Genomic DNA, 21,027 nt, shown 5'->3' with positions numbered 1-21,027 from the left:
CTATTGACTCACTCATTGGGAGTTCCTCACCCATCTCTTCAGTCCCTCAAACTGACAGCTTGGCTGCTCCACTTCCCAATTTAGCCAGGTCGGATGTTTTGTCCCCAGCAGTACAACACATTCTAGTTTCTTCCCACAAAGCTTCCACCAGGAAACTATACAGGAGCAAATGGAAACATTTTGCGTGTTGGGCATCAGGGCAAGGTATAGATCCCTTGGTGGCCCCGATGCACAAAATCTTGGAATTTTTATCTACACTCTTTCAAGAAGGGGCCTCTACATCCACAATAAGAGTACAGTTAGCTGCCATATCTAACTTTCATGTAGGTGAAGGGGGCTCTACAGTTATGTCCCGCAGACTTTGTAGAGCTTTCATGAAGGGTACCTTTCACCTCCGTCCACCCATTTGGGATCCGTTTTTTCCATGGAACTTGAATTTGATGTTATCCCAACTTATGTTACCACCCTTCGAACCAGCTTCAATGTGTCCACTTAAGTATTTGTCTCAGTTCGTAGAATATCAGAGCTATAGGCCTTGTCCGTTAGGCCACCATACATGGTTTTCCATCCAGACAGAGTCTCCTTGCGTACTAATCCGTCATTCCTCCCGAAGGTATGTTCTGTGCTTAATATCAATCAATCTATAGAGCTTCCCACCTTCTTCAAAAAACATTCTAACAAGTTGGAATACATGCTGCACAAATTGGATGTACATAGGCAGCTGAGATTTTATCTGAACAGAACAAAGGATTGCAGGAAATCGGATCAACTGTTTGTCTCATTCACAGATAATAAGAAGGGCATGGCAGTAACAAAATGCACGTTATCCAAATGGCTTTCGGACTGCATAAATTTTGTCTGTTCAGCTTCAAAACAGCCACTTCCGTTCAAGCCTAAGGCTCATTCTACTAGGGCTGTTTCTACTTCTCTAGCCCATGCCGCTCGTCTTCCGTTGGATACTATTTGTGCGGCGGCGACGTGGGCTAAGCCTCATACGTTTGTTACTCACTGCAAAGTGGACAGGACCTCCAAGGACAGGGCATCCTTTGGTTCCACTGTTCTCAGGAATGTTCTTCCGTGAGTCACCCAGGGTAACGGAGCTAGGGACACTACCCGTGTGTAAGAACAAACGACGAGGTCGAACAATTTCACATAAAAAAGTTATGTTCTTACCATAACGTTCCATGTGAATTGTTCATCTCGCCTTTGTTCTTATATCCCCTCCCTCCTTCCCCCACCGCGTTCTGGAAGAACTGGTACGACTAGTGTCTGGTTGGTCTTCTTGGGGTTATCTACACTACCTAGTAATTGGTTGGTGACACGTTAGGTATACACCTATCTGTATTTAGTTCATATGTTTCAGGTTCAAGTGTGTAATTGCGTGAGCGTTAGACGCAGTGGTTAGTAGTGCATTCTGGATTCTTGCAAACTAGATCTGAGGGATAGCAGAGGAGGATCATGGGATATAGTCTGTGCCTCGAGCTTCTCTTAGATGCAGAGCTTGTGATGTGGCCGACTTGGAGCCGAGGATCGGCTCCGAACCCGTGTGTAAGAACAAAGGCGAGATGAACAATTCACATGGAACGTTATGGTAAGAACATAACTTCTTTTTTTTCTGCCAAGACCTCCTATAAAGCATCCTTCTCCTCCTTGGAATATCACGGTAATACTTCAAGGACTGACTCAAAAACCTTTTGAACCTAACAATCACTTGTGATATGAAATTCCTGTCCTGGAAAACTGTTTTTAGTAGCTGTTACATCAGCAAAGAGAATTTCTGAACTTCAAGCCTTATCATCCAAACCACATTACATTATTTTTCATAAGGATAGGGTGTCCCTTCATACCAATCCATCTTTTATGCCTATAATAGCACGGCGAATAATATTTATCAGTCTATACAATTGCCTGTCTTCTTTCCAAATTTTTCTAACAAAGGTGAATATGTATTACATCTGCTTGATGTACATAGACAACTACATTTCTGTCTTCAGAGAATGAAACGGTACAGAAAGTTTGATCAAATATTTGTATCCTTTGTGCCTAACTGTATAGATCAAGCAGTCTCCAAAATTTCCTTGGCCAAATGGATTACTGACTGTATTTCACTGATCTGTTCAAGTAATGGTCTGGAATTTGCCTCATCCTGCTAGGGCACATTCTGCTAGATGTATGGCTACATCATCTGCTTTTTCCTCTAGAACATCAATTGATGAAATTTGTGCAGCGGCAACTTGGTCAAAGACTCGTACCTTTGTGACGCATTATAAATTGGACATTGTCTCCAGAAGTAGAGCTTCCTTTGGTTCAACAGTGCTCTGGCATATCCTTCCTTGAGGCCACCCAAGGGTTATGTAGCTGGGGATGCTGACCCATCAGTGAGGAAGAATGAAGGAGACGACATCAGATTTGGAAGTTATGTACTTACCGTAACTTGACATCTGTGTTGTGTATTTTCATTCTTCCTCACCTTCCCTCCCTGCCATCCACCACCCTAGTTGATCCTAGAGGATCTATGGACTGTATAGAAACCTTCATGTTCCTGGCTTGAGCCTCTGATATTTTTCTGTTTCTTTGTCTGTGTCCATTAGCCAGTAAGGCAGTAAACTCCATCTGAGGAAGCTAAGGAAAGTGTAGAGCATTATGGGAGGACCTTGAAACTGGGATCCAGGTCTGCAAAATGTGGGTGAGTCAGATCTGTGACCCATCAGTGAAGAAAAATGAAAATGGACAACACAGATGCCAAGTTATGGTAAGTACATAGCTTCCACTTTGTCAGTAGATCACTGTTACAGCATTGCTGACTTGGAGTCATATCCTACCTAGTATACAGTATGTTTGGCCAGTCTACAAAAGCTTAGGCACCATCTTCTCGCACTACACATCTAACCTATGACCCACACATGAGATTACATGCTGGTACTTAAGGCATATACAGGCATGAAACTCCTCAGACCTTTCCTGCCACCAGTCCATGAAGAAAGACTTAATCTGAATTGCGATCTGTCAGCTCTATGTCTTGATCCAGCTGCAGTCCTTATAAGCAGTCAAGTACCTTGTTGTCAGCCCTTCCTCTTTTTTTTCTTGTGAAAAGTTATTTCATTCCATCTAAGAATGAAATGTGACTGGGCTTGACAGATCTACTACAAGGATAAACGTACCAAACTTTTTTTTGCCTAGGTCCAGAACATAATTACAGAGTGCACAAGTTATCAATCCTCTGTACCTAAAACTATACAAAGTTGTTTGCCCACTCACAAGCTGTATTTAGAAAACAAATGATCTAATGTTGTCAATTAAAAATATATAAAAACAGAAAAACTAATAGATGAGCTCACTCACAATAATTTCCAAAAATCATAAAAACCAATTAGTGTTCCAAAGCAACAAGCCTTTATCTTATCTTATACATAAGATATACATATATTTATCTTTATCTTATAATTGTGTTGGTGAGACTGGAACTAGAAAGATTCTTGTGTGTGTTCATTTTTTTTTTTTTTTTTTAATATTGTCAATTTTCATTCATTCCTCAACACATGGGTTCGGATCTGATCCTTGGATCCTACTCAGCTGCTGTTTCTTGGATAGTACAAGCTGTTGAGCTCCTCTCTTACTCACAGTGCAGCAGTCCCCCTCATTACCCAGATCTCGTTTGCTGCCATTGTGAACAGATGTGGTCTCTACAGCTCTCGTGTGTTTTTTCAAAAATGTTGTATTATATTTTTTTCTTATAACTTTCAAACCTTTATTTGTTATCCTTCCTTTACCTTTTTTATACCTTGTTGTTCTTACCAATGGTAGTTCTTAATTATTATTGATGGTAATTTCTGTTTTTTCCTTTCCCCTCTGTGTATTTCTTGTTTTCCCCTTTTCTGATGGTTGTTTGGGTTTCTTACTACGAGTAATTCTTAATTATAATAGTTGGTAATTTTTTCCCTTACCGCATAAATACTGTTGTTGGTACATGTATTTCTTTCTGTCTAGTTCTATTAAAAAAATAAATAAATAAAAAATAGTAGTAGTACTTGTAGTAGTTTTTTGGCTATTTTTTTCTTGTTGTCCCAGTGTATCATTCTAATCTATTGTGTTTTGGTTCTTGCAGTAATTTATTTTTATTATGGCAGATAAACCATTAGCTTTTAAGAAGTGCATGAAATGCAGGCATAAGATCCCATTATCTGATGCCCATAGCCTGTGCGTGTATTGCTTGGGACCTGAACATTTGCAGGTTTCATGCTCCATTTGTAAAGCTTTTAACCTAAGAGCAATTATTGACTGGGAAAACAAATTATTCCTCAAAAGCCTTCTTCCTTCAGCCTTTGGAGAATCACTGACTGGAGCCCAAACCTCCAAACATGAAAAGGAGGTAAAAAAAGAGGCCTTCCAGCTCCTCTCAGTATTTTTTAGATCTGGCCTCAGAAGAAGACTCAAAAAACTTCAGATTCGACGACTTCAGACACCAGATCCATCTCTTTGTATCCTACCTATTCAGAGCCTAAACATCCACCTAGGACAAGGTATGTATCTTCCCTTGCTCCAGTACCCTGTTGGCTCCCATCACCCTTCCTAGAAAGACACAGATCTCCCTCCATAGCCTCTTCCCATTCATCCCGAAGTCTCACAGAAGCGGATGTGGACAGAATGATGAGGAAGTTTCTTTTGACACAAATTCAGATGGGAGTTCTGCCGGCTCCTACCCCAGTGGGTCCAGAGACCTCTACTCGTACAACCTCACCAGTTCTAGCTTCTTCTCCGATCCATCCTTCAGTTTCGGACCCCGTGGACCCGAGACTCGTGGAGCAGTCTGTTTTGGATCTGAAGATGGCTCTATCTTCAGATCCGATGTCTTCTTTGAGTGTGCTGGAGCTGGATGGCTTTCTGACCCGAAGCTTTGTTGTTGAATCTGAGGGGATAGAGTCAACTCTGAAGTTGTCAGAGCCGTCTCTGCCCATCGGAGCCTAGGCATTCAATAGCTTGGTTCTGACGTCTGCCTTGGGTGTGGTGTCTTCGTGTTGTTGGGAGCCGTCGGTCTAGAAGCATGCCTTCTGGGTGCCAACAGTTTCCTTCTCCCCAGGACATTCTGCCTTTGAGATGGTAGAGAGAGTATTCTCTTCTAGAGATCAGATGATTCCTCCTACCTCGGATCTTCTCTCTCTATTTCTCAGATGTCTTTGTGTCATGAGCCTCATCATTCTACTCCACAGTGGCAGCCAGCCCAAAGTCTCCAGGTGACCCTCACAGGGTATAATTATCTCTTCTGGTACTTCTCCGGAACAGCCCACAGAAGAAGTCCCTAGGAAGAGGCATTGCAAGAAGAGGCATTTGGACTCCACTCAGTAGTCAATCACAGAAGATACAGATTTTGATGACGGGAAGGGTCCCCAGGATCACCACCTGACAGCGTCTCATTTGGAGACATTTTAGAAATCTTGAAACAGAGGGGTGGATGGTCTACCAACAACCCTTCTCAAGAGGAATCAGTATTACTGGAGGCATTTGGTACTGACCCATCTACTTCCTGGGTGACTCTGCCCACTGATGAGCCCATCGATTTGATCTCTCAGCGGGAGTGGAAGGAACCAGATTATGTATAGCCGATCCCCAAGAGACCAGATAGGATCCTCGCACCACTGAAGGGAAGGGAATTTTGGAACAAAGGAGTACCAGTGGACGCTATGGTCATGGCGACAGCCACCAAAAAAGAACTTGCTGAACAGAGTTGTTACGTTCATCCCCTAATAGGGAGTCTAGGATGCTGGACAGGTTTGGGAAGCGTGTGTTTACATCAGCGATCTTTGCTCTCAGGTCCCCCGATTACTTGGCACACTTTACCAGATTACAGAGGGATTTGATCAAGGAACTCTCAAAATCCCTCTCAGGGACTAGTACTTCTGAGGCAGAGCCTTCTGTTGCTCCACAGTTAGTGACACTTCAGTCTATTTCAGACTCATCTGTGAGGCTTATTTCACATGCAGCTGAAGGAGCCTTGAGCAGCAGGTTCAGGCATTTCCATCAGGTCTCAACATATGCCCTGAATCTTTCCTAGGAAGTATGTTCATACAGTTTCAAAGTTAAGAGTCTGATCCAAACAAGATAAGAACAAGCTTATAAACATCAAAGAGAGGAAATCCCCGATCTATGCCCACCAGACTCTTCATCACCTTTAGATTCTAGGAACTCTTCAAAGCTTAACAGACAGTAATCACAATTATGTGATATGTCAGCAAATGGGGGTAACAAATTAACCTTTGCAGGCGTGAAGTGATGGCATGGGGCATAGCTTGGAAGTAGACTGTGGAGAACAGCAATGCACATCCCCTTGGAACTGAATTCAGTAGCAGATTACTTGAGCAGATCCAAGGCAGACTCTCACAAATGGTTGTTGAATAGAGAGGTCTTCATTCAGAGTGCCCATCAGTGGGGACCTCCCCAGATAGATCTGTTTGTTTGCACTCTGTGAACAGTCAACTCTGATTACACCAGAGCTCAATGGAAGGAAGCTGGGAAGGTGGATGGAATTTTTAAACTCTGCCAGCTTGTTACATTCCCAAAACATGTCCCATTTACCTCTGTCTTTCCTCTAACTGAGGAAAAATTACTTGGGGTATAAAATATCAATGCAAACACTTTCAAGCATAATCTTAAACCTTTTGGATGTTGCTGCATACTTGGGAGCCATATGCATATCTTGCCTATTATTCCTTGGTAAATTATCTTTATAATCTCTCTTCCCAATCTTTTCTAACCTCCCCTGATTCATTTGTATAGTTGTCATTGCAGTGTTTTGTAGTGATTTGTATAGTTATCATATAGTATTTTATATGCCCTACCTATTATCCATGTTTTAACTGCTGATTCTGTTCTAGACAAAACTAAACATTTTTAACAGGACTGGTTTTCCACATAAGACTCCTGTGTCTGTTTGGGTCCATATTAAATCAGCGAATACTTAAAAAAGCGAACACTGATTTATCGACCCTCTTTAAGCGAAAGCTGAAAATCCTGAACACTTGGAACAGAGATTTTTTTTCCAGAGGCGAAGCCCCCCCACTTTATTTACTGTTTTGAAAGGGTTTTTTTTTCTTTTCTTTTTTTTTTTTTTTATGGAACAGCGAATTTTTTTCTCTGGGAAAAAATCGCTGTTCTGAATGTTCGGGATTTTAAGCTTTCACTTAGAGGGTTGATAAACCAGCGTTCGCAGATTTAACATAGACCCATCGATTTTCCTTTGCACATATTATTTTATTGGTCCCTGACTTGCAATCCAAACTTCTGCTTGGCTCATCCTGTTCTATTGCCTTTTCCTCCCTAGTTCCTATGGTTCCTTTACATATTTTCTCTAGTAAATTACTGCTCCCCCTTGCCTATTTTCTATACCACTACCTGCAGCCATTGTTATTGGTAAACTCTGCTTTCTCCATTCCCTTTTTGGCTTAGTTCTTAGAATATCTTTTGCTACTTTATGAATATTATGCTCTGTATGGTTGTTATTCTCCTTAAGGATGGACATCCAAAATCCTGCTTTCTCCTTATTTCTCAAAGTACCCCTCATCATCATTCATTTCAACTTTGATTTATAACTTTCTGATTTTGTGCTTGTATTATGTGCATGAGCCTTAACAGTGTATCGCTGTTTGAATTATCCCTTCAAATCAGGCAATATACACCCCCTTTTACTATGGGAAGGATCAAAATATCCCACTTAATGCTCATCCTTTTCCCTTCCCAAATAAATTCCTTTAGTTCTTTATAAATTACCATCCACAGTTTCCTCATCTGGTTGATAAAGATTAGCTGAGCTGTATATAAAATTAAAGGGACTAAACACAGTTTCACTGCTTATATCTTTTTATCCATTTCCGTGTTAGAGTTTCCAGTTTCTCAGGTTGTATATTAGCTTTTGTTTATTCTCTTCCCACATATCATTAGCTACCATAATAAAATGTTTATTTTTAATTCATACACCGAAACACTTCATCTTACCATATCACCATAAGTATGGGGATTGCTGAACCAGTTCATGTGTCGGTATGTAGTTTACTGCTGTAGCCTTAGTTTTAGCTTTATTAATTTCCTATCCAGAAAAGACTTGAAACTGTCTCAGAATGTTTCACAACACTGAAATGTTCTTTTCCGTATTTATCAAATATAAAATAATATTATCTACAAGTAAGGCTACGTTTTTTGAGTGCCATGCCAGTGATTACCCTTAATATGCAAGTCCCTTATTTTCTTTACTAATGTCTCTAAGTGTAAAGTAAATAACAGCAGGGAAAGAGGACACCCTTGCCTGGTTACTCTTTTCCAACACTGCTTGTCTGTGACCTTTCGTATACCCTATTATTCTATTGGGCAATACAAATGCTCCCATTGCCTTACAAGTAAAATCCCAGCCTTAAGTATCGAATGCTTTCTTTCCATCAAGACTCACCAATAATAGTGAAGTTTTCTTACATTCTGCTTCCCTCTTTGATCACCATTGTACTGTTAATGTCAGATATTTGCCTTCTTTCTGTAAAACCACAATGATATATATTTATCAATTTTGACAACGTCTTTGCCATTCTCTTAGCTAGTAGAGACATAAACATTTTATAATTGTTTAAAATTGAAATTGGTCTATTTGAATCTGGGAACGAATGGCATTTGCCCTCTGAGTAATGCAACCACCACAGCTTTCTTACAAAATGCTAGTACTTAGCTGCCTTTTAAAATATCGTTAAACAAAACCTTCCAGAGCTTTATCACTTGCTTCCATCTCAACTTCCAGACTTCCACAGGAGTACCATCTGTTCCTGGAGATTTCCCTGGTGATTGATTATGCATCAGGATTTTAATCTTATTTTCAAAAGGATTTGATCCGATGTTTGTTTAGTCTGATTCAACGTTTGGGTTGTTGGATCTGACTTCGGTGCCTTTTACCAGAGTATTGCATATGAGAGCTGTGACTCCTCCCATACCCACTATTCCCTCCTCCTGATTTACCTTACATCTGTCTGTTTGCCACTTGTTCAACCAGATGTGTCCCTCAAGAGCTCCAAGTGTTCACAATAAGTGAAAGCAAACACTTTGTTAAAAAATTTCTACTCCTCCCTTTCATTCTAATATTGCTACTTAGAGTTAGGATTAAGTTAGGTTTTAGGGTTAGTATATGTATTTTTGAAATGTTATAGTTTGCATAAGTGTGTTACCTTATAGAAGTTTCTAAAACAATGAGTAAAAAGGTTACACAGAAAAAACAATCGGTAAAAACAAAAGAAAAATCCAGCAAGGCTAGACTTTCCACAGTGTGATTCCTTAAACCCCTTGTATTAGAGGCAACATGGGATATATGCAAATGACCATTTAAGGACATCTGGTGTTTCAGCTGTATGGCAGTTCTAAAGGTTAGCTAAACATTCCACGTATGCTGTGCTAATGGTTCCATAAGAAGGCTGAAACATGCACGTCTACAGCTAGTGGGGTTTTGCTTTGTTTTCCTAAATTTGTCCATAAATAGACTTAAAAAGAAAAAAAAAAGTCATGTACATTCAGAATTGCCATATAGCCGAAACACCTGATGTCCTTAAAGGGTCATTTGCATGTATCCCAAGTTGCCTCTAATACAAGGGGGTTTAAGGAATCACACAGCGGAAAGTCTAGCCTTGCTAGATGTTTCTTTTGTGTTTTACTGATTTTTTTTTTTCCTGTGTGACCTTTTTACTCATTTTTTTAGTTTGTTGGTTGGGATATTTTGCAGAAACCCTAATGGTTATGCATATCAGCTGCATACGACAACCCTGTATTTCTAAAGGTTAGTCAGACCTTCTACTTGTGCTGTCCTCATGATGCCATAAGAAGGCTGAAACATGCATGCCCACAGGTAATCGGGTTTGGGTTTATTGTCCTGAATTTGTCCATAAATAGACTTAAAAAGAAAAAAGTCATGGACCTTCAGAATTTCCATATAGCTAAAACACCTGATGTCCTTAAAGGATCATTTGAATATATCCCATGTTGCTTTTAATACAAGAGGCTGAAGGAATCACACACTGGAAAGTCTAGCCTTGCTAGATCTTCCTTATAGAAATTTCTGATAGTGTTACTTAACTTTCAAGCCTCATTCTATATAGTCATACTTATAGGCATTTAGATTGTAGTCTTTCTTCGAATAAGTATTCTTTTCTGCTGTTCGCCTGCAAGTATTTTTTTCATATAAATAATTTTAAAAGAGTTTATAGTACCTACAGTTAGTATAAGTTCTGGTGTATTAGTTTTTTTAAGTGCATTGTTCTGATATCTCAGAAGCTTACTGGGTTCAAAAAGGGTTCAGCTTGTGAATACAAAATCTCTCCCCAAGACCCCGCATTCCCTTTGTGTCTATTGTTTGGATGCTTCTTGTCTTCAGAGTGTCTGCAATATCCGTGCTACCTTTGGATCCAGAGCCCTCCAAGAAATGAAAGAAAAGTTGATTCCCCTCAGATAGGGTCTGCCATGATGTCCTGTGAAAAAAGGCAACCATCTACAGCTCCCTTAACTGAGAGGAGAGGGAAGAAGGGGAAAGATCTAAGAAAAAGCAGAAAGAAAAAATCAGCAGAGAAGAGATAGGAAGAGGAAAAGGCAGAAAAGTCTAGAAAAAATGTCCCCAGATCTGTCTAGTCTCCAGAATCCAGCACCTAAATCATTGAGGCATTCAGATCCAGCTGCAACCCAGATCTGAACTCCATCACCAAAACCTATCTTTTTTTCTCTGGGCCAGTTAGCCCCAGGTTGCATTTACTAATACTTCAGCACAAGCTTCCTTCAAGAGCTGCATCTCTAGCTTCTTTGTTGTGGTCTGGTCAGTCCAGTAGAAGTGTTAACAAGATGGACGCTGACTGGATGATGAGAAAATTCTTGAGGACACAGATTTAGCCAGGGGGTCCTCGCACCGTTTCCCAGAGGAAGGCCAGGAACGGACCCTTCGACCCCATCCCATCTCATTCTGACACAAACTCCTTTCTCAGGGCGAACACTCAAGGGTCCGTACCCTTCTGGTGCAACTTTGTGTCAGACTTTATTGCCCTTGGAGACTTCTGCTTCGACTTCTTCCTTTACTCTTTCTATAGGGATGCCTTTGGGTCGAGACAAGTCCCAGTGCCGAGGTGTTGGGGACAGAGCTACAACTGTGGAGTCGACTCTGAAATTTTCTGTGTTGTTCCTCCTCCTCCTTGGTGGTTCCTTGCTTGACTGCTCAGCTCTAAGTTCCTCCTCGGAACCAACCTCAGTTGGAGTCAGGAAACTCCCAAAGTTGGCTGACAGAGGTAATTGCTCCTTGGCACAAGTACATGACTCTGCTTTTGAGGTTGTGAAAAGTGGTTTGGCTGGGCCAAGAAGAAAGGTGTGTGTACTGAATTTGGCTCCATCCTAACTCTCAGTGGATCCTGTGCCTCATGAGTTAACAAGGCCAGACAGACCCAATTAGCGTCAAAGCAGTTTGATGTTCGAGCTCTGTCCGATTCAGATGTGACTCTGTCAAAGCCCTTGGGACACATTCTGAGAAAGAGGACATGCAAACGGAAGCACATGGGCTCCTCTCCTGAGTCCATCACTGAAGACATGGAGTTAGATGAAAGAGAAGGATCCCCAACCCCCCCCCCCAAAGATGTCACATTTGGGGACATATTGATGAAGTGAGGGGGGGGGTTGCTGAAGTTCCTTTTCTTCTAATGAATCGATATTCCATGAAGCTATTGGGTCTGGCCCATTGACATTGTGGGTGGTCCCACCTCCTGATGCCTTAATAGACCTTATTATTTAGAAGACTTGAAAGAAACCTGACATGGCAGAGCCCATTCCTAAAAAAACAAAAAAACAAAACTGACAGTCTTAATAGTCTCTAAGGATATGAACCATTGGTCCAAAGACCCTCCAGTAGATGATATGGTGGTAACAACAGCCACAAAGAATGAACTGTCTGAGGAAAGGTCCTCTGTCCATCTCTCTAACAGAGTCCAGAGCATAGGACAGACTAGAGAAACAGACTTACACTTCAGCAACCTTCACACACACTTTGAACACGGAATTGCCTAGCACATTTGACACATTTCCAAAGAGACTTGATCAAGGAGCTTTCCAAGTCTGTTTCATGTAACTTACCATCAGATCTCCAAAAAATGGTGGACGCTCAAATTTCTACCCTGATTTCTACAGCTAATGAAGCCATGCAGCTGATTTCAAATGCAGCTGATGGCACATCAGGAGCAGCCAGCACAGGTATATCCATGTGTTGCCATCCTTGGATGTGGCTATGCGATTTTGCCAAAAGCTTCAAGGTATCCTTAGTAAATGCCCCCACAATGGTTCCACTCTGTTTAGATCTAAGTTAAAGAAAATGCTCATCAGTAGCAAACAAGACGGTAAGACCCTGTCTGCCATTGGAATCCATTTTTCTACTCCAAAAAAAATCCTTTTCTAGGAATCAAAGTTGAGGTAAGAAAATCAGGTTCAAAAAATCACAGAGTTTTCACCATGACAGTCCTGGATATAGATGACCTCATGGTAGAGGTCAAGGAAATTCAAGCAGATGCTGCAGAGAGGAAGAAGCAGTCTGCAAAACCAAGATTTGCATGGCCCCTTCACTGAGAAACCTTACCAGTGTGCCTGAACGATTGATGAACTCCTGCAGTGTGGAGGCAGTCTAGGGATGGTTAACCTTACACCCTTTAGCCTAGCAAACCATAATGGCTGATTCATGGGTGCTAAGGATAATCACTAGAGGCTATACCTTAACTTTTTTGTCTCCCCCAAAGAAAAGAGTGAAGATTCCCAATACACCACCTAATCAGTTGGAATCCCCAGCAACAAAAGGTTAAATTTGGTAAGCAAAAGAGTCATCTAGTCGGACCCCCCCCCCCAGACCAGTTAGAATCTGGAGTCTATTCCAGGTTCTTTTTAGTTCCAAAGAAGAAAGGGGACCTCAGACCAAGTTTGAATCTCTGCCACCTCAATCAATATGTCAGAAATACAAAGTTCTGGATGGTCACAGTACAGTCCCTACTGCCTCAATTGAGGAAGGACAATTGGATGGGGTCTATATTATAAGCACGAAAGCTGAAATAGGCGAACGCTAGAAGATCGACACATAAACGGCGATCTACAAAAAGAGCGAAGGACGGAAACGCTGAAATGCACAACGCTGAACAGATTCCCGGAAGCAACAGCACCATACAGGTAAGTAAAACCAAAGTAAACAAACACAACGTAAAACACTTTTATTAGCATTTTTGCAGGGAGGCTTGCCCCCCTGCACCCCCCCCTCCCTACTTATATATACCATCTCCGAGACCACTCTACAGTGGGGAAAAGGATAAATTTCCTCATGCCCACAATCACCCTGCTGGCCAGGGAAATCCATTCGACGTTGTTTTTCTGCATTTCTGTCCTTCGCTCTTTTTGTAGATTGACGTTTGTGTGTCACTCTAATGGGGTTCGCCTATTTCGTCTTTCTAATATAGACCCAATTGAATGTCCTCTGTAGATCTCACGACACCTACTACCACTTCAAGATATGAAGGCAATCCAGGAGATTCCTCCTTTTCTGGGTGGGAACCAGTCAGTATTGATTCAGAACACTGCCTTTCAGTCTCACCTCAGCTCCTTGGGTCTTCACTAATGTTATGGCAGTGGTAGCAGCTCATCTACAGCTGCAGGGGATCCAGGTCTTCCCATACTTAGATGATTGACTCCTAACTGCTACCTCCAAGGATCTACTATTTCAACACCTTTAAAACAGACTCCACCTCACTCAAGTATTAAGAAACTATGTAAGTTGGTGGATCACTTCACTGTCAGTAGTAGAGGGCAGACCCTTGCCCACCTGTCCTTTAGGCCACAGTAACCACAGACACTTCCCTTTTAGGGTGTGTGGGGGGGGTTCATTTAAAAGGGAAGACTCTTCAAAGAACCTGGTCATTTTATGTCAGCTTGGAGAACTTCCTGGATGATTTTGCATTTACTTCTAATTAATTTCCAAACTCAAATGTCCATTTTAGGGGAGGTAAATAAATCTTTAGCTAACTTTGAGTTTTCTGACACTAAGCAACAAGTGATTTCTATACTCTTGACAAGCTATGCAGGTGGCAAAGCACTCCATTAAATGCAGCTGTGATGTTGCAGAGGCTTTTTCCAAGGCTGCAGCCACTGGCTGTATTGTTTGAGGATATGCTTGGCTTTACCCAGTCCTTCTCTGAGGATGTCAGGGATCTTTTATTTTGTCCTTCTGCAGCAAAGCTTTTCAAGACTTTAAAGTCCTACATCATTTTACCCTTCGTCTGCAAATAGATTTTTCTCGTGTCAGTTCCTAAGTATCAGAGAAATCACTCTTCTAAGGCCACTTCCTTTGTCTGCAGGGACCAGAAGCCCTCACGGAAGGGCAGAAAATAGCCTACAAGAAGATTTCAAGAGAAACCTATCAGAAATTCTAAACTGAAAAGCTCCTATTATAGACAAATCATCCTCTACCTCCCTGTCTTTTGCCCCATCCATCCCTTCTCAGTCCAAAAATTCCTTTATCAAAAAGACTAACTTTGTCCCTTCCAGCCTGGGAATGCGTCACAACTTAGTCTTATATATCATTCAACATGGTTACAAAATGTCTTGGAAGGAACTCTCCTCACTGAGAGGAATTCCTTCACCTGCACTCAAGATCATCTCTTCTCACCTGTCTTAGAGGATATCTTCATCCAGGGCACCATATATCCAGTGCCCCACTGGGACTTGGGAAAAGGCTTTTGCTCAAGACTTTTCTTGATCACCAGAAAAGAGGACACTTGAGGGCTCATTCTGGGTTTATCCTTTCTCAAACCCTTTCTGGAAGTACCATCTTTCAAGACGTTCTCCTAGCAAACTCTTCTTCCTTTCATCCGTCCTCAAGCTTTTCTAAGCTCTAGAGTTGAAAAATGAATACCTGCATATTTAAATTCACCCCACCTGCAAAACATTCCTCCAGTTCTCTGATTTTTCATCTCACTTTCAGTTATCTGCTTTACCATTTATTTTATGTACCACTCCCAGAATTTTCTCAAAAATGCCTCACTCCAATCATTGCCTTTTCCAGTACCCAGGGAATACAGATTTTCCCATACCTAGATTACCTCCTTATCCATGCCTCCTCCCTGGATGCCCTGCAACTGTATCTCAGTTTCACAGTCTCAATTCTGGAAGGACTGGGGTTCACCTTCATCCTTAAGAAGTCTTTTTTGAATTCCTCCCAGGACCAGGTCTTCTTGGGTTGCAGACTGAGTAATCGCCTGATGACTGCCTTTCTCCCCCATGAGAAAGTTCTGTTTCTCTCCACATACTTCCAGTCTCTAGTCTTCCTTCAGTTTAATTCTCCAAAACCCTGGGCTACATCAGAGCACCCATGGCATAGTGCCATTTGCCAAACTACACATGCAAAAATTACAATGGTACCTGCAATCTCTTTGGTCTCAGCACTGTCACCCACTGGACTTCCAAACTTCCTTTTTGCCCTTTTTGAAGAAAGAGTTGCAGTGGTGGATTTCTCAAATTCTATTTTTCCATCCACCCACTCCCATCTGGGATCTACACACACACATATGCATTAGTTCTGGCTGGGAGGATGGATGTGCTCCATAAGGGTTCAGGACCAGTAGTTTCTCAAACAGATAAGGGGAACCCATCAGTGTCAAAGAAATGAAGACCCTTATTCAAGTCTTTCAGGTGTTTTCTAACCTATGGAACCCTGGGCCTGTTAAGATTTTCACAGACAAACGCCACAGTCATGTGGTACATCAGCAAAAGTGTGTGTGTGTGTGTGTGTGTGGGGGGGGGTCAAGTCCTACCAGATGTGCAGGCTAGCTCTTCTGGCACGAGACCAAGCTATTAAAGGAAATTTGTCCCTACAGGCTGTTTACTTTCCATCCAAAGACACTGTCCTTGCAGATTGTCTAAGCAGGTCGATGGAAAACTTTCACGAATTGATGCTAAACAGAGAGGTCTTTCTAGACATAGTCCATTGATGAGTTATCCCTCAAATATATTTGTTTACCTCCACTCAGAACAGGCAGCTTAAGCTGTTGTGCTCCAGGATTCCTTGTCCCCAGGTCTGGAGGATGGATACCATGTCTTTCTGCTGGGAGAGAGAAACTTTGCACCTTCACTCCTTCTCCTATAATCCTAAAGGTTCTTCTTAAGATCAAATGGGACAAAGAAAAATCTTGCTGGTGACACACACACACACACACACACACACACACACACACACACACACACACACACACACACACACATTCACACTTTTTCATCTGGTCAGGGGCTGTAACTGAAAGTTACTCCATAGGATGGACTTGCACAGAAAAAGGGCTCTCTGCTTCATCCCAGCTTGCAGGCACTCAACCTGACTTCTGCAGATGAGAGTCCTACTCTTTCAGACACCAGTTTACTGAAAACATGCTTCAGGTGCTCCAGGAGGCAAGAAAACCTACCACAAGAAAATCTTACCTCTCCAAATGGAAGTTATTTTTTATCTGGTGTCTTAAGAAGATTGGAAACCCCCCTCCAGGTGGGGATCTCTACAATTTCTACTCAATACTGATTCAGTCTATTCCTCCATCAAGGCACACTTGTCTGCTATCTCTACCTGCACACCACTAAATCCCCCCTTTCTTTCCAGAGTTGCTTTGTTTTGGAAAAACGTACCTGCCTCCTTTTGAACCAGTGGCTTTCACTTCACTAAAGTTTAGTAGCTGAAGAACTGTAATACTAGTTGCCATTACTTCTGCCAGAAGTGTTTGTGAGATTCAAGCTATCCGTCCTATCCTTATCTTCCATAAGGACTAGTCTTCCTTTCATGCTCAAGATAGTAAATAGATTGTCACATAACTAGGCTATGCAATTACCTACCTTCATTCCCAACCTAAGGAACAGGGGTGAGAGAGTACTGGACTCCGTAGATTTTAATTTGATAAGACAAAAGACATTGGGAAACTGACCAGCTTTTTGATTCCTTCGAGGAAGGTAAGTTGGGCAACCCTGTGGTTAAATAGACAATCTCTAATTGGATCTCAAAATCCAGTTCCTTTTGTTATTCCGTCCACGGCATGTCCTTGTCTTCACCTGTGAAGGCTCATTCCACCATTGCAGTATCCTCCTCTGGTATCGTGTTAAAATACATTGACTCCAGAGATAGTCTGGAAGCCACCACCTGATGATCTGTGCTTGCTTTCACAACACAATACAGAGTGAATGTTTTCCTCAAGGTCAGTGATTTTTTTTTGCCAGCTCCAGCCTCCAGGGATTGGTAAACAGCACTTCTGTCTCAGATCCATCCACCATATGCAACTTCAAAACTTTGGGAATCATATTGGAATACTGCAGCAATGATCCAAGGATGAACATATTGCAGCTGTGTAAGAACTTATCATAACAGTAGACATCCTAATGGTCACTATTGCAGTATTGCATTTCTCTTTGTTGTGATCTCTATACTCCATGTGGACCAAGGAGGCGGGGAGTAGTGCCCTTCCACAGCTCTTAACTGCTCTTGTTTTTTTATTGTTCTACTTACTCAGGCTTCTCCAGAGTCTCATGACTTTAGATAGTCTGAGGATCTTGCTTTTCCATCTGTGGGATGTGGTCATATGCTAAATATAGAAGGGTATAGAAGGTTTTGGCTTCGGTATGTGAACCAGACATCAGGTTACTTTGCTTAACCCATCAGTATTAGAATACTACAACGGTGATGAGTAGGATATCTGTGGTAAGTTCTTATACAACTGTACTTTCTGTGAGATTCCCTTTGTTCTGCTTTCTCGTCATCTGTAAATATTTCCTATTACTAATTTCCCATGTCTTTTTTTTTTATTTATTTTCTCTTCCATGGTTTAAAATCGTTTTTCATTCCATCCCACTCACTAGCTGTCCTTTCTGAAGAAATTTATATCTTCCCTAATATCTGTTGAATTGTTTCCACTACCCATTCATAAAATTCCTGTCTTTTTAACAAGTAAGTGGGATTCATAGGGATGATTTTTTTCTGCAGACTGTGCAAAATTTAAATAAGCTTACAAATGTGTAAGTGTGAAATCAGAAAAAAATGAAAAAAGTAGACATCACATTTTACATGACAGTAGATGATAATTTGCAATGAGAAGTGACCAAAAAGTAGAAAATAAATGCTGTGGACCGCAAGTACCGTTTGGGCATGTATCAGCTATGCTCAGGCTATGAGAGGAGTCCACTGTTGTGTTTGGACTGTCCAAGAAAGTCAAAGTGGAAGAGCTACAGGTCACTCTGTGGCAGTGAATCTGTTTGAACATCTGTGTTGTACAAATGCTTGTTTCTCCCACTGTACCTAAAGGATACCTGCTTTGTCCATTTAAGTAGACATTATGTTTGTAATTTATGATTTTTTTTCATTATGTTTTATTTTCCAGGATAGCAATAAACTGAACCTTCTACTAGAGGACACTGAAAATTGGCTATATGAAGATGGAGAGGATCAAGCAAAACAAGTCTATGCTGAGAAATTACAAGACTTAAAGGTAGAATTAAACTGTAATGTACAGAATTGTTAATATTTGCCTTTTCAACAACTTTCAAAGGTGGTTAGCATTTCTGTTTACCTCTTTGCATTGTTTTAAAGTCTGTCCATATGCCCTGTTATCACATCTGCTGGTCAGGTCCTTGATCTTCTTTTTGTTAATATATTAAATTAGTAAACTTTGAAAATAAATGTTGGAGTCACTGCTGACTAACTTTAGAATACATACCGTCTATTTGCAATCCAAGTATTGTTTACGCCATTTATGAAGAAGTACTTTATTTCATTTTTTTCTTGTAAAGAAAGAAGATCTTTATTAAATTATCACTTATAACATAGACAATCATACATTTTTTATAAATGAAAACAAACCATGTTGACATAATCCTAGTTGCAAGCATTATACATCATAAGCCATATTGACATAATTTTATTTGCAAACATTATATATCACTTATAATAAGCCGCGGTGGTAAAGTGGTAGCATCATTGCCTCACAGCAAGAGGTTCTCCTGTTCGATTCATGGCTGGAGTGCCTTCTGTGTGGTGTCTGCATGTACTCCCCGTGATCGTGTGGCCTCCAAAAGACGTGCGTGCCTTCGCTGAAGGTTGGGCATCGGGCTGGCAACTCGGCACCATAAAAATCTACTGCCAATCATTCCGCTGTGGCGACCCCTAACCGGGAAAAGCCGAAAAGACAAACATATATCACTTATAATCTGCCCAATCATTGTCAGTCAGACATTACATAGCTCATTCTAATCCTGCCTTCTTTTAAACATCATTCCTTCTCAGTATGTTTCTCACAATTCCCATTTTTTTCCAATGCAATTTATTCCTATCCTTTTGTAAAGATCCCAATTCCAGTTGTTTTATCTCTGTTACTATAGTCACTACTTCTAGTACAGTTGGTTTAGTCTTTGATTTCCATTTTCTAGTAATTGCTTTTTTGGCAGCCACCATAACTAAACTCAGTAAGGCCTTACTACGTCTAGGCAGTTCCTATTCTATTTCTTAGCTCAGAAAGGGCATTTCCCTAGATACACAAGTTTGCTCACCCTGTATCTCTGATAGAGTGATCTGCAGGGAATCTTTAAAGTCTGCCAACTCATTACACTCCCAGAAAATTGTTCCAGTAACCTCTTTCTTCCCCATCACACCTCCAACATTTTCTGTCTACCTGAGGAAAAATTCTCTGAAGTCTACTTGAGATATAAAAATACCTATGTGAATATTTCCAAGCAAAAATCCTAAATCTTCTAGATTTTGTTGCTTATCCCCCCATTGTTTCTTTGTGATTTGTTTATCCAGTCTCTCTTCCCAATCCTTTCTAACTTCCTCTGATTGATTCTTATAGTTACCATGCAATATTTTATATGCTGTACTAATTATTCCTTTTTAACAGCAGCTTCTGTTCTAGACTCTACTAAAAACTCTACCGAAGCTGCTTTTATGGCTTAGGACCCCCCTATTTCTTTCTCTTTGCCTATACTCTTGATAGGGAAGGCAGTCTCTAACCTGCAGTCCAGATAAATTCTTGGCATGTTCCCATTCTTTTTCCTTTCCCTCTCTGGTTATTTGCTCTCAAATCCTTGGTTCCTTTGCCAGTTTCCTCCAATAAATTCCAGCCCTCTCATGCCTATTGTCTGTATCTCTAATTGCAGCCATCCCTATTGGCAGAATCTGCTTTCTTCATTCCTGTGTGCTTAGTTCTTATTATACTTTTTGCTACCTGATGAGTATAATGTTCTGCATGATTATTGTTATTCTCCTCCATATTCAAAAAAACATCCAAAATCCCAGTCTCTCCTTGTTTCTTGAGCTTCCCGCCTGTTTCGTCATCATCCCTTTCTACTTTGAATTATAGGTTTCTGCTTATGCTATGTGTAAGACCCTTAACTCTACAGCTCTGAAATATCCCTTCAAATCAGATAATCCCAATCTGCCTTGTTCTGTTGGAAGAATCAGCTTATCACACTTGACCCTTGCCATCTTCCCCCCGGATAAAATCCTTCAGGTCTTTATTAATTGCTATCCACAACTTCTCAGGTTGATAAAAATATACCTGACCTGTGTATAAGACTATAGAGACTAAAAACATTTTAACTGCTTGTATCTTACTGTCCATATCAATGGAACAGAGCTTCTAGTTTCTCAGTTTTTGTGTTATCTTTTGTTTAGTCTCTTCCCACATATCCTTAGCTGCCACACCAGCATAATTTTTAATCAATACTCCTAAGTACTTCATTTTATCATATCCCCATAAATATAGATATTGCTGAACCACTTTTGCCTTTGTTTTAGCGTCATTAATTTTGTATCCTGAAAAGATTTGAAACTGTCTCAAAATGTTCCACAACACTGAAATGTCCTTTTCTGGTTTTATCAGGTATAAAATGTTGTCATCTGCAAATAGAGCCAGCTTTTCTTGACTGCCATACCAGTTATATATTTGAATTTCTGAGTCCTTTATTTTCTTTGCCAGTGATTCTAAGTATAAT

At 40.9% G+C, this 21,027-nt stretch overlaps 1 protein-coding gene across 1 annotated transcript in view; it reads left to right on the top strand.

The window, feature by feature from the left end:
* Nucleotides 1-21,027, top strand: part of HSPA4L (heat shock protein family A (Hsp70) member 4 like) — a 2,148,355-nt gene that overhangs the window by 1,864,552 nt on the left and 262,776 nt on the right. Inside the window, exon 16 of the mRNA XM_044061754.1 lies at nucleotides 18,420-18,527. Within this exon, the coding sequence (XP_043917689.1) occupies nucleotides 18,420-18,527 (108 nt within the window). The remainder of the gene's footprint in view (nucleotides 1-18,419; nucleotides 18,528-21,027) is intronic.

This window comes from Protopterus annectens, chromosome 2.part0, assembly GCF_019279795.1.
Source record: "Protopterus annectens isolate FY-2018-M chromosome 2.part0, PAN1.0, whole genome shotgun sequence".
NCBI lineage: Eukaryota > Metazoa > Chordata > Ceratodontiformes > Protopteridae > Protopterus > Protopterus annectens.
The sequence above is the reverse complement of the archived record's forward strand: the minus strand, read 5'-3'. Positions and strand labels throughout refer to the sequence as shown.